The sequence below is a fragment of the Microcaecilia unicolor genome, chromosome 1, assembly GCF_901765095.1.
Source record: "Microcaecilia unicolor chromosome 1, aMicUni1.1, whole genome shotgun sequence".
Classification (NCBI taxonomy): domain Eukaryota; kingdom Metazoa; phylum Chordata; class Amphibia; order Gymnophiona; family Siphonopidae; genus Microcaecilia; species Microcaecilia unicolor.
In genome coordinates this window covers 748,624,015-748,638,183 of record NC_044031.1, presented here as the reverse complement: position 1 = coordinate 748,638,183, position 14,169 = coordinate 748,624,015, and the positions used below count along the sequence as shown (strand labels likewise).

Sequence of the window (14,169 nt, the reverse complement as noted above, 5' to 3'; positions counted from 1 at the left end):
TTGAGAAAAGCAAACTTCTCATGAAGCGAACAAATAAAGGCTGTCCAGAGATAGGTTTACCTTCTACACGCTGATAAGCACTAATTGCACTAAGGTGAACTCTTATTGCAGTTGGTCTTCAGACCAGACTCTGTGTAGGACAAGAAAGGGGATCTACAGCCTTGCTGTCACACCAGATGGCAAACCTCCTCCATTTAAAAGAGTAACAACTCTTAATGGAATCTTTTCTGGAAGCCAGCAAGACCCAGGAGACACCCTCCGAAAGACCCAAGGAAGCAAATTCTAGGCTCTCAACATCTAGGCCATGAGAGCCAGAGACTAGAGGTTGGGATGTAGAAGTGACCCCTCATTCTGCGTGATGAGGGTTGAAAAATACTCCAATCTCTATGGTTTTTCTGAGGACAATTCCAGAAGAAGAGGAACTAAATATGTCGTAGCCAGTAGGGCTCAATCAGAATCATTGTTCTGTGGTCTTGCTTAAATTTCAACAAAGTTTTTTCTACTAGAGGTATCGGAGGATACGCATACAGAAGACCTGTTCCCCAATTTAGAAGGAAGGCATCTGACGCTAGCCAGTCATGGGCCTGAAGCCTGGAACAGAACTGAGGGACCTTGTGGTTGAGTGGCAAAAAGATCCACCGAGGGGGTGCCTCACGCTAGGAAGATCTTGAGGGCTATGCCCATATTCAGAGACCACTCATGAGGTTGCATTATACTGCTCAATCTGTCAGCCAGGCCGTTTATGCCTGCCAGGTAAGTGGCTTTTAGAAACATGCAATGATGAAGTGCCCAGAGCCACACCTGGATGGCTTCCTGACACAGATGGCGAGATCCAATGCCCCCAATGCAATGTAATACATTGCAACCTGATTGTCTGTTTGAATTAGAAGAATTTGGTTGGACAGTCGATCTCTGAAAGCCTTTAGAGCGTTCCAGATCGCTTGGAGCTCCAGGAGATTGATTTGAAGATCCGTTTCATGGAAGGACCAGGCTCCTTGAGTGTGAAGCCCACCTACATGAGCCCCCCACCCCAGGAGTGATGCATCCGTCGTCAGTACTTTCATGGCTGGGGAATTTGGAATGGTAGTCCCAAGGTCAATTGTTCACCACTGAAGAGAGCATACAAGCTCGGGGGACACTCGGATGACATCCTCCAGACTCCCCATGGCTTGATACCACTGAGAAGCCAGGGTCCATTGAGCAGATCTCATGTGAAGACGCGCCATGGGTGTAACATATACTGTGGAAGCCATGTGGCCCAACAATCTCAACACCTGCTGAGCTGTGACCTGCTGCGATGTGCGAACGTTGGACACAAGGGACAGAAGATTGTCTGCATGCATTTCCGGCTCGAACAGTTTGTGTGTCGAGCAGGGCTCCTATGAACTCCAGCTGTTGAACAGGATGGAGATGGGACAAGGTAGTTTACTACGAACCCTAGTAGCTCCAGCACCTGAATAGTGAAATGCATACACTCCTGGTCTGCGTAGCAACGCTGCAACTACCACTAGACATTTGGTAAACACCTTGGGTGCTGACATGAGGCCAAAAGGCAACACGCGATACTGAAAGTGATGTGCTCCCAGCCAAAATCAGTATCGGGATGTGTGTACAAGCATCCTACAAAGTCCAGAGAACATAGCCAGTTATTCTCCTGAATCATGGGAAGAAGGGTGCCTAGGGAAACCATCTTGAACTTTTCTCAGACTAGAAATTTGTTCAGGGCCCTTTGGTCTATGATGAGACGCATCCCCAACCCCGTTTTTTTTTCTGCACAAGGAAGTACCTAGAATAGAATCCCTGCACTTCTTCCCCTGGTGGAACTGGTTCGACCGCATGGGCCTGTAGAAAGGCGGAGAGTTCCCTCTGCAAGTTCCTGCTTGAGCCGAGAGCTGAATGAAAGAGCTCTCGGTGGGCAATTTGGAGGTTTGGATATCAAATTGAGGGTGTATCCTAACCGGACTATTTGAAGAACCCACCAAAGGTTATAAGAAGCCACCTTTGGTGAAAAAATTTTTAACCTCCCCCCAACTGGTAAGTCGTCCAGCACAGACACTTTGATTGCGGATATACTCTGCTGGAGCCAGTCAAAAGCCCGTCCTTTGCTTTTGCTGTGGAACAGCAGGGGCCTTGGACGCACGCTGTTGACGAGAACGAGCGCGCTGGGGTGGAGCCTCAGTAGGCTGGTGAGCCACAGGAGCGTACCTACGCCTAGGATAGGAAGCACTATGACCCACCAAAATACCTCATGGATGAGGAGGTGTTTGCAGAAGATGACAGGCAGGGGAGAGAAGACATAGCATCAGTGTGCTTCTTGATCGGGTCATGAAGCTTCTCAACCTTCTCTCCGAAAAGATTATCCCCCCGGGAAGGGGCATCTACCATTCTCTGCTGGACAGAATGGTCTAGGACAAAAACACGCAGCCATGAGTCTGCACATTGCTATACCTTGGGCAGAGATTCTGGATGCCACGTCAAAAGTGTCGTAACTGCCCCTGGCCAAGAACCTGCAACACACCTTTTGCTGTTTGACCAAATGACAAAAAGGCTTGGCCTACTCGAGGGAGCGCTTCGACCAAGTCAGACAGCTTCCTCAACGAGTTCCGCAAGTAGACGCTCGTGAAGAGCTGGTAAGATTGAATACGGGCGATGAGCATAGCAGCCCGATACATTTTTCTCCCAAAAAGGTTCTAGATTCTCTGCCCGAGGGAGCTGAGGCATAGTCCCTACTACTCTTGGTTCTCTTGAAAGCAGCATCCACCAGCATAGAGTTGTGGGGTGACAGACCTCGCCAACCCAGGTTCCCCATGAATCCGGTACTGGGTATCAATCTTCTTGGGGACCACAGGGACACAGGGGACACCCAATTCCATACAAAGACTGCCTTGAGTACCTCATGTAGAGAAGCTGTCACTGCCTCCTTAGGTGGAGAGGTGTAGTCAAGGACCTCGAGCATCTTAGCCCTGGTCTCATCCTCCACTTCTATGGGAAATGGAATAGCTTCTGCCAGTCCCATACAAAAAAAGATATAAAGGAGAGGCTCTCAGGTGGAGACAATCTCCTCTCAGGCGGAGAGGAAGGCTCAGAAGGGATCCCCATAGGACTCGTCGGAGGAAAAGTACTTGGGATCCTCCTCAGATTCCCATGAGCGTTCCTCCTCGGTACTGGACAGCACTTCCCTCAGGGATGTCCGAGACCGGGCCCGCCTCGACATAGAGGACCCATAGCCTCGAGAATGGTGTTGCGAAATCAGCTCCCGCCACGACTCTGGCGAAGCTTCCTCCATCGACATCAAAGGAGAACCGGCCTGGGTGGCAACAGACACCAGGGCCACAAGTAACGCCGGTGCTGGAGGCCGCATCATAGGCCAGACAGGGCTTCAGCAGAAGACATGGTATGCCAATGCAGATCGATGCAGCAAGCCCTCCAAAAGCTCTGGGAGCAAGGCCCAGAGATGCTCATCAAGAGCCGCCATCAGTAAAGGCTGTGGGGCCAGTTGAAGATTGGGTTGCAGAAGCGCCTGGGGCGCCGGAGCAGGATTTCGGCTGCTGGGAGACGTACACATCGGCACCTCTTGAATGAAGGGGGAGTGATCCTCCTAGTGTTATCGCTTCTCGGGGGCCAGATCCCTTGGCACCCCGAAGCTCTCAGCACCGTCCAAAGATCGGTGTCAGTGCTTCTTGGCCTTCGTCCGATGCACCTCACCTAAGCTCCTCAGTGCCAACAAGGACAACATCAAATCCTCCCGTCGTCTCAGGGTCAGGTCTGACAAAGACTGGTTCCGGGGGGGGGGGGGGGGGGGGGGGCTGCACAGCAGGAGGCCTCAAGACAGGTGGAGACCCACTTGACGCCTCACTGCTCCCAGTGTCTCTGGGCCTCGAAGCAGCCATCCCTACCTCGGTTCCCGATGTTGATGCCTCCCTCAAAGTTGACGCCAACGATGCCGACATCGAAAGGCCAGACCAAGCTCCAAAAAGTTTCTCTCTGAGCTTGTTGGGAAATTTGCATCCTTTTCTTCATACAAAGAAAAAGGACACAATTTGACGGGCTGTGGTCAGGCCCAAGGCACTGAATACACCAAGAATGTATATCAGTACCTGAGATGATCCAGCTGCACTGAGAATGTCTGAAGCCACTGGGAGTCTTCGATGACATGGAAGAGAAGACGGCTTTGACTAAATATAAGCCACATTGAGCCTGCAAATAGGTGGGATAATGTGGGGTACAAATGCAGCAAATAAATACAATAAATAAAAAGACTCAATTGTGCCTAAAAAAACAAAGAAAAGGACAAAAATGGAGAAACCTGACCAAGCAAGCCAAATGCCGCCCGCAACAAAAGCGGTCCCAAAAACTAAAAGAATAAAGGGTTGTTTTTTGTTTTGTAAAATAAAGAAAAAAAACAATGGAAAAAAATCAATGAAAAGGCACAAAATAAGGCTCTTTCCCGGGCAAAAGAGGAGCCACGGTAAAAACTGCTGCTTCTCACGCAGAGAAAAAACAACTGAACGCAGTCATGCAGCGGGCAGGAAGGCACTCTGCGCATGTGCGGTGGGGTGCGGCACATGCACCAGAAAGCTCTAGAAAATTTTTTGCTGGCTATTATGCCGATTCCCGGGCCGACACAGATCGTCGACCCACATGAGAATGATTCAGCCTGCTTGTCCTCGGAGAAAGGGCTTACAGAAGTTGCAGGTAAATACTCTTATCTGCATGTATGCTGAGCCTTAAGAAAGAGATTTTGAAAACAAGTAGAAAAGCCATACCTTTTTCACATCAGCTAGCCTCTCTTTTTTACTAGCAGCCTTTTCTTTAGTTTCTGTGGAGGTCTGCTGTGATTTGGAGCCTGCCGACTCACTCCCAGATTCTGAATGGCTCTCTGAGGATTCCGAACTGCTGTTGGACTCACTCCCATGTTCACTGCCTGCCTCACTCCCCTGCTCACTTTCGGACTGGCTTCCCGAATCAGAGCCAGAGTGATTGGACTCGGATGCCGAATGGCTTGTTTGGAAAAAGAGAAGGACAGCGAGAAACAGAAATAAAGAACTATGAATACAAATTAAATGCACATGAGCAACTGCAGAAAGCCAGAAAAGCTGTTATATGTATATCTTTCAAAAATAAAAGTTAAGGTGTACTGTAACAAAAACACACAAATACAGACTGCACATATTCCCTAGGATATCTTAGCACATTTTGCTGGTACTTGCGATATTTCCAGACATAACTTATTTGATATGTAAATCCTGGGGAACTGGGTTCAATTCCCACTGCAGCTCCTTGTGACCCTGGGCAAGTCACTTAACCCTCCATTACCATGGAGTGGAGGAGTAGCCTAACAGTTAGTGTAGCAGGTTGAAATTCTGGAAACCCGGGTTCAATTCCCACCGCAGCTCCTTCTGTCCCCTGGGCAAGTCACTTAATCCTCTATTGCTCCCGGTACAAATAACTTTAGATTGTGAGCCCATTAAGGACAAAAATATAACTGCAAAAATAGTATACGTAAACCAATTTGACCATCTACAAAAAGGCGGTATATCACCTGTGTAATAAACAAATATCAAAGCGCTACCACTGTCCTATGTATTACATATTATATTATATTACCTTGATGTTATAGTCCCCTCAACATCATGAAATAGGTTAGGAGTGGATTACAATTCAAAATAAGACCAGTTCACAAAAACTGGGATCTTAAAATGATAAAATTATAAATTATGGTAAGATGTAAGCCACATTCAGCCTGCAAATAGGTGGGAAAATGTGGGATACAAATGCAACAAATAAATACCCAAAATCTAGTCTAAGCTGCAATCATTAAAGAGAAAATCAAATATAATTAAGTTAGCTAGAAAGTACATATTTTCTAAATAAAACGGCTTTAAGAGATTTGCGAAAAAGTACACTGATAAAAAAATTACAGAATTTGGCAAATAATTCCAGATTTTTAAAGCCTGATAAAACAAAGCTGTGAAATTTCTCTTAGAACGTAATCCTTTGTAAGATGGAAAAAACAAACTATTACAGGTGTCATACTTCGAGACCAGTAGGTCAATCATCAAGTGCAAGTAGCGTGGACCTAGGCCCTTCAGAATCTTAAACAAAAACAGCAAAGCTTAAAAAGATCTTGAGCCTCCACCAGAAGCACAAGGAGAGGACTATCAAATCTACCTAAGCCACATATAAGACGGATTTGCTGTATTCTGAATGGTTCTAAGTTCTCTCAGTAAATGTTTTGCACAGCCAAGGTATAAAATTCTACAATAATCAAGTTTCATTAAACTAATGCCTATGTTTACTAAGGTGCGCTATAGGCGTGTTAGTGAGGTTAACATGCGTTAATGGTTACTGCACAATAAACGCTAATGTGCCCATAGAAATGTATAGACACGTTAACGTTTAACACGCCTTAACTTTAAAGGCACATTAAAAATGCTAACACATCTTAGTAAACATACATCCATAAGACTTGTACTAACAGCTGAAATTTTTCTTGAGTGAAATATTTCTGAATACATTTCAAGTTTTTTTTTACGAGGCCATTTATCTGAGACTGCCAAGACAGATTACGTTCCCTAACATTAACTCCTAAGATTTCCAAGGACAATTCCAAAGTGTCATTTAGACCACTTAATATTAACGAAGATGGTTTCAATGAGATACCCTGATTACCAACTAAGATTTCTCACTATTAAGCTTAAGACTATTATTGAACACCCATGTACCGCATCACCATACAATTCACTATTTGCAGAAATACATGTACAACTTCTGTTTCTACTGGAATTAAAATCATAATATCATCTGCATAAATTAAAGCTTTATAGCCAGCAGCTTCTAACTGATAACCCAATGAGATCATAAGGACATTAAAAAGGACCAGGGAAAGTGGAAAGCCCTGAGGGACCCCCAAGCCGCATCCCATTTCTCAGGATACACTCTTTCCAACTTCACCAAATAAGTTCTTACTGCAAGAAAACTTTGAAACCAATTCAAAATGTTCCCTGTGACACCTATGTTATTTAAAATATTTGACAAGAAATGATTCACAACATCAAATGCACTCGATAAATCAAAATGCACTATAAGGGACTTTTTTTCCCCTCAACAGTGTGTGTATGTCAAATAATAAACTACACAAGAACATTAAGTGCATGCAAATTTCTCTCATAAATATTCATTGTGGGTATCCTGAAAACCTGACTAGCTGGGGTGCCTCCAGTACCAGGTTTTAGAACCAGTGTCCTACGGTCTACCTAGTTGTCTTGTTCTGTTATCTGCACAGAGTATTTACAAAAAATGTAATGTAATACAAATATATTTTGTGCTTGTGCTGTTTCAGTTCCACAGACTGGCAGGGCTAATAATATTGCAGAGACAGCTTTTACATTCCTGACTCAGTGTGCACGTGTATCGGTTTCCTATCCAAAATTACTTTGGCACAGTCACTGCAGCAATACTCAGGCTGGAGAGTAGGGTGGAACATGTGCACCAGGACAACTTCTAGGACCCTATAAATCAGATACCAACTGTTGCCTTTGCACAAATCATTGACTACCTTGCCTAGAGTCTGTGAACATCACCTGTACAACATCCTCATTCAGCCGAAGGGCCAGAAAACCTAACCAAGAACTGAACCCGGCTTTTTACCTTCTAGTATTGCCACTGAGCCAAACCACAAATGTTTTTCAGGGGAAGTTGTCATTAATGTTAGTATTTTGCATGCTCATAGTGGCAAGAAAAAATTAAAGGCTATTTAGCTATAAATCTTTCTTGCAGAGAGAAAAAAAAAAAAAAAAAGCATAGATCTGAAGCAAATGTTAATTTTTCTGTTATTGGCTTGTAGCTCATGAAAAAAATTGTGCTCAGTAAAATACTGTGTACTGAAAGCTTGATCTTAAAAACCTTATTCAATGAGAAAGGCTAGTTTAGATTACGTAACATTATGAAATTAGTTTCCCAGTTCCAAATGTAGTGCTGTCTCAAAGAAAAAGTGCCTGCACTTTCCAAGGAAGACTGGCAGAGGGCAGCACTGAAACGTGATTGATTCATCCAGAATTTCCATTCCTCCAGGCCTCTGAGTAGTTGCCATTTTATGAACAAGTGTCATGCTCCACCATTTTGAAGGTCTGTTTGCTATTGAATCTGTTATCAAAATGGAGAGACAAGCAAGAAGGCATTTTCATACCAAATACCATTCCTCTCTCATCCAATAAAATGCAAAAAACATACGAAGGTAGAGATAAAGCAAGTTATTTTTCATCCTGAAGAAATACAGTTTCCTTCCAGTAACTTCACAGGTTTTTAAATGCGGCCTGCTTTTTAGGGGGTTTTTTTTTCTTTTTTCGTTTGTTTTTACTGTATCTTATGCACAGCAAAGCCTTACACTTTCTGAAAAACAGCAATAGCAGTTTAAGTGCACATTTCAATTGATATGTAGGAGAAAAATCTGACTAGGAATAGTCTGCTATTTTAAGCAGCAACAACATGCAGGCAAGCAGAATTTACATCCCACCACTATACAAATGCTACTGCCCTGAAACTACTCTCCACCCAAGAGGAAGCAGTAGAAACTTCATGCCTACTAGCCAGTTCAAATTCCCTGTCCTCTCATCATAGAAATGCTATTGTGACTGGAGCAGTGGCCATCACAATAAGAAAAATACAGAAAACATGAGTGCAGTTGGGGGGGGGGGGGGGGAATCAAGAGTGCAGTTGGGGGGGAGGGAAGCAAGAGGGGCTATGCCCCCACCCCACAAATGCGGCAGAGCACAGATGTCCGATGAGGGTAGCCACTGCCTGCTTCCTGCTGTTGCTTGCTACCATGGCAGGTTTTTTTTTGTTTTTTTTTTTTTATTTTATTAAGACACTAACAAAAAGAGGAAAATCAGTATTGATCAGACACTCCTAGGGTTACCATATTTTGTCCTCTGAAAAAGAGGTCACGTCACACCCCCTGTCCTGCCCCTGCTCTGCCCACACCACACACCCCTGCCCCACCCACATCATGTCCCTTTCTGATCCTCACCCCTTCTTGCTCTCACCCCCGCCCCATATTCCCCTCCCCTGCCCCCCCGTCACCTCCACTCACGTCACCTCCCCTCCCCCTTGTCACATATTCCCCTCCCCTCACTTACTATCTACTGCCCTGGTGGTCTAGTTACCTCTTCGGGCAGGAAAGAGCCCCCTCTTTCCTGCCTGTCCTTGCCCTGCATCCTTCTCGGTCTCGGCTCGGGATTCAAAATGGCCACCGAGAGTTGAAGTCTCGCGAGGCCGCTTCAACTCTCGGTGGCCATTTTGAATCCCGAGCTGAGACCGAGAAGGATGTAGGGCAAGGACAGGCAGTGCTCCGGGCAGGAAAGAGGTGGCTCTTTCCTGCCCTAAAGAAGTCACTAGACCACCAGGGCAGATAGTAAGGGGAGGGGAGACCCACGGCGCCGCTCGCCTGCCCGCCCACCCGTTTGTCCAGAAATCCAAACAGGCGGGCAGGCAAAACCTGCCGGCTGCCCCGGACATGTCCTCAAAAAGAGGACATGTCCGGGGAAATCCGGACATATGGTAACCCTAGACACTCCAAAAATGAGCAACAACAAAAGCTAATATACAACTTGCTTATATCTGCCTCTACCCTATCCCATGTTCCCCTCCATGTAAGAGTACCCCCCCCCCCCCCCCACACACACACACACACACTTTTAATAAGCAAGCAAAGAAGAGTCAGGATGTGATGTTCACTATACATATGGGTCCCAGATCTTATGGTATGTTAATAGGAGTCCTGTACACAAAGTAGTTAATTTAGACATCAGATGAATATAGTCCAATTTAGGCAGAATCATCCGAAGGCCAGGAAGAGTGGGGCACTTCCATGCCGCTGGCCACAAATACTTGTGTGACTAAACGGTGGGTAGGCCTTTTCACTCCTCGGGGTTTAAAGTGCAGGAGGCAGTAGTCATAAGTACATAAGTATTGCCACACTGGGACAGACCAAAGGCCCATCAAGCCCAGCATCCTGTTTCGTACAGTGGCCAATCCAGGTCACAGATAAGTGGCAAGATCCCAGAAAACTCAATACATTTTATGCTGCTTAACCCAGAAATAAGCAGTGTATTGTCCCCAAGCCCATTTTAATAATGGTCTATGGACTTTTCCTCAGGAAGCTAGCCAAACCTTTTTTTAAACACTGTTAACTGCCTTTACCACATTCTCTGGCAATGAATTCCAGAGTTCAATTACACATTGAATGAAGAAACATTTTCTCCGATTCATTTTAAATTTACTACATTGTAGCTTCATTGCATGCCCCTAGTCCTAGTATATTTGGAAAGAGTAAACAGACGCTTTATGTCTATCCGTTCCACTCCACTCATTATTTTATAGACCTCTATCATATCTCTCCCTCTGCCATCTTGTCTCCAAGCTGAAGAGCCCTCGCCACTTTAGCCTTTCCTCAAAGGGAAGTCGTCCCATCGCCTTTAACGTTTTCGCAACCCCTTCTCTGCACCTTTTCTAATTCCACTATATCTTTTTTGAGATGTGGTGACCAGAATTGAACACAATATTCACGGTGCAGTCATACCATGGAGCAATACAAAAGGCATTATAATGTCCTCATTTTTGTTTTCCATTCCTTTCCTAATACCTAATAATCTATTTGCTTTCTTAGCCACCGCCACAACACACGGAGCAGCAGGTTTCAACGTATCAACGACACCTAGAGCCCTTTCTTGGTTGGTGACTCCTAATGTGGAACCTTGCATTACGTAGCTAAAATTCGGGTTCCTCTTTCCCACATGCATCACTTTGCACTTGCTCACAATAAACGTCATCTGCCATTTAGACGCCCAGTCTCCCAAGGTCCTCTTGTAATTTTTCACAATCCTCTTGTGACTTAACTTTGAATACTGTGTCATCAGCAAATTTAATTACCTCACTAGTTACTCCCATCTCTAGGTCATTTATAAATATGTTAAAAAGCAGCAGTCCCAGCACAGACCCATGAGGAACCCCACTATCTACCTTTCTCCATTGAGAATACTGACCATTTAACCCTACTCTCTGTTTTAACCAGTTTTTAATCCACAATAGGACACTACCTCCTATCCCATGACTCTTATATTTCCTCTGGAGTCTTTCATGAGGTACTTTGTCAAATGCCATTTGAAAATCCAGAATCACAATATCAACCGGCTCACCTTTATCCCTCCCTCCAATGCTTTCCAATATTATCAACTCTGCGATTTTGTTTCACGAAGAGCAAAGGGGGGGGATCTGAGTTTTGCAGAGACCTTTCTTGAACGAGCGTTGGCTAATGGGGGAGGGAGAGGTGGTGTTTCCAGGATATATAGAGCTCTCCTTTCATATCGTAAACCCATTTTGTATTATTTGTCAAAGTGGGAGGGTACCTGGGGTATCCTATGACTATGTACAATGGGAACAGGTGTTTAAATCCTTACTTCTGGTATCTATATCTAACACTTTAGTAGAAAATGGTTCTGGACTACTGTTTTGAAATTTATCTTTAGCTTAACCAAGGTTTCCTATCCTATGAAAGTGGGTATTATAGACTGGTGAGCCTGATGTCGGTGCCGGGCAAAATGGTAGAGACTATTATAAAGAACAAAATTACAGAGAATATTCAAAAGCATGGATTAATGAGACAAAGCCACATGGATTTAGCGAAGGGAAATCTTTCCTCACCAATCTGTTACAATTCTTTGAAGGGATGAACAATATTCCTCACATATCTCATCAAACGAAGGTATTTCTCCCTCCTCCCATATCTGGCCAAGTTCATAAAGGCCCAAGCACTCCCAAGAGCGGTGGCAAGAGTCTAAGGTCTCTGGAACAAATTGTGGGGCAAAGCGGATAAACATATGTGTAAAATATGTGCAATCCAGGAAGAATGGAGAAAGGCCACTGAAGCAGAGGTAGGGCCCCCCCGGGTAATCTCCCTTAGAAGTCAATTAGGTAGCCAAGGTACTGCTCTCAGAGGGTATGGGTCCAACCACGTTTGCTCAAGTATTTTCCATGCCTTACTTGTACCCTGGAACCAGTCAGCTAAGCTTCTAAGGTGTGCCGCCTGATAATATAAAAAGGAAGGAGACTCCCATCCCTCCTTATGCACGCATTTGATGCATCACTTCACTACACCCCCGTAGCCTTTTCTTCCAGACGAATGAGAAAACCCTACACTGTAGGCCTCGGAAACATTTCTCAGGTAGAGAAATGAGTGCCATAAATAGACATAATATTTTGGGGAGCAAGATCATTTTGATCACATTAATGCATCCAAGCCAAGAGATTGTCAGTCCCTCCCATCGATCTAATTCCAAAAATAGCTCACGCACCTTGGCAGGGAAATTAGCCCCAAACAGATCGCCCAAACAAAGTAAGTTGGATCCCCAGGGTAAAGGATATGCCGCAATGCCCAGCGGAATGGTAAATGAGATTGCAGCAAGGCCACTTGCTGGCCAAAGATATTTATATCGAGGGCCTCAAATTGAAACCCAAGACCGCACCATAATCCTGTAACATAGCCGACACCACTGGAAAAGAAATATTCGGTTCCACCAAAGTGAGAAGTATATTAGCAAAAAGAAGAATCTGAGCTTCAGTATCCACATGCCGAGGACCCTTGATATCTGGGTGTGCGCAAATATTGATGGCTAAAGGTTCATTGGCTAATGCAAATAGCAGAGGGGACAAAGCAGAGCCCTGTTGCGTGCCCCGAAACAAGAAAGGTCGGGAGCACTGGCCATTGACTCAGAAAAATGTACGCAGTGCTGTATACATAAGATGAAGCCAATGAGAAAATCAAACAGATGCCAATCTTATCTAAACCAGCAAAGAGGAACGGCCAATGCACCCTATCAAATGCCTTTTTAACGTCATGACAATAAGCACAGAGAGATTCCAGTGGCTTAGGCCCTATATATTAGGTGAAGAGCTCTATATATGTTGTTGAAGGTTTGTCGTCCCTGAATGAAACCGGCCTGATCTTTGTAAATCAAAAGTGGAAGATAACGCTGTAGGCGGGGGGCCAAAATCTTAGTGAAAATTTTATAATCAACCCCCAAAAGGGAAATGGGCCTATAAGAGCTGCATAATTGATGGTCTTTGCCTACTTTCTGTGGGCCAAGAAAACGAGGTTGCCAGACAAACTTGCAGTAGAACATACACAAAAAGTGAGATGGGAGCAATAAGAAGAAAACCAAAACAGAACAGAGCCCTGAAATCCAAGTGAGCAGAGCATATTAATGAGTGATCAACAATGTTAAAAGCAGATAGGTCAAAAAGGATAAGAATTGGGTACATTTCATCAGGAATTAAGGCCTGCTTGTCTGACATTTCTACCTGGATGTCTTATTATCTAAAACTGAATATGGTCAAGACTGAAATTCTCTTCCTCCGTTCTCCATTTCTGGCCAGGAACAGGTCCAAGACTTTTGCAACAGTTGCTTCTGCTGAATGTAATAGATGAACGTCAGACTGTAGTGGATCAAGAATAGCTTGAGATGAAAGAGACAGTAAACAGCATCTTCAAGTAGCTTGGATAAGAAAGGGAGGGGAGACAAGATGCTGGATGCTAATTGGAAGGGCTGGTGAAGGTTTCAGGAGTGTTGTAACCACAGTATGCTTGAAAGCATCAGAAACAATTACAGTGGAAAATGAGAGCCAGAATACAACAAAAGGGAGGACAGTAGGGGAGATAGAGCGAATAATTGGTTGGGAATGGATCAGAGGATCAAAGAAGAAAAAAAGATGTGCAGTTTCGTCTTCAGTAAGTCTTTGTAAGATAAAGTGCATGCCTGTTTTGGCATTTTTACTTTGGGGGTTAGGTGCTGCTCTCTCAGGCCTCACTGCCATGAGTAGCACACAAAACTACTTTATTCATACACTTGTTTCTAACGGCTTTTGTCATTGCTTTCCCACTCTTCTCATACCAAAAAACACAGCCACCTCCTGTCTTTCATGCAAACAACCATATATTCACATCATATAACAGTAAAACCACCAGTATATGTTAGGAACTCATGCCTATTAAATCTTTTCACACAATATTATAGAAACAAATGAAAGACTGAAGAGGGCAATACTAGAATTATGCTCTAATATATGGCTCACAAAACAAGTTAACAACCAAATAGAGAGTCACCCCTTATAATT

The 14,169-nt window shown here is 44.5% G+C and overlaps 1 protein-coding gene across 1 annotated transcript in view; it reads right to left on the bottom strand.

The window, feature by feature from the left end:
* Positions 1-14,169, bottom strand: part of CHD2 (chromodomain helicase DNA binding protein 2) — a 434,678-nt gene that overhangs the window by 381,007 nt on the left and 39,502 nt on the right. The window contains 1 exon segment of the mRNA XM_030189719.1: positions 4,767-5,001. Coding sequence (XP_030045579.1) covers positions 4,767-5,001 — 235 coding nt within the window.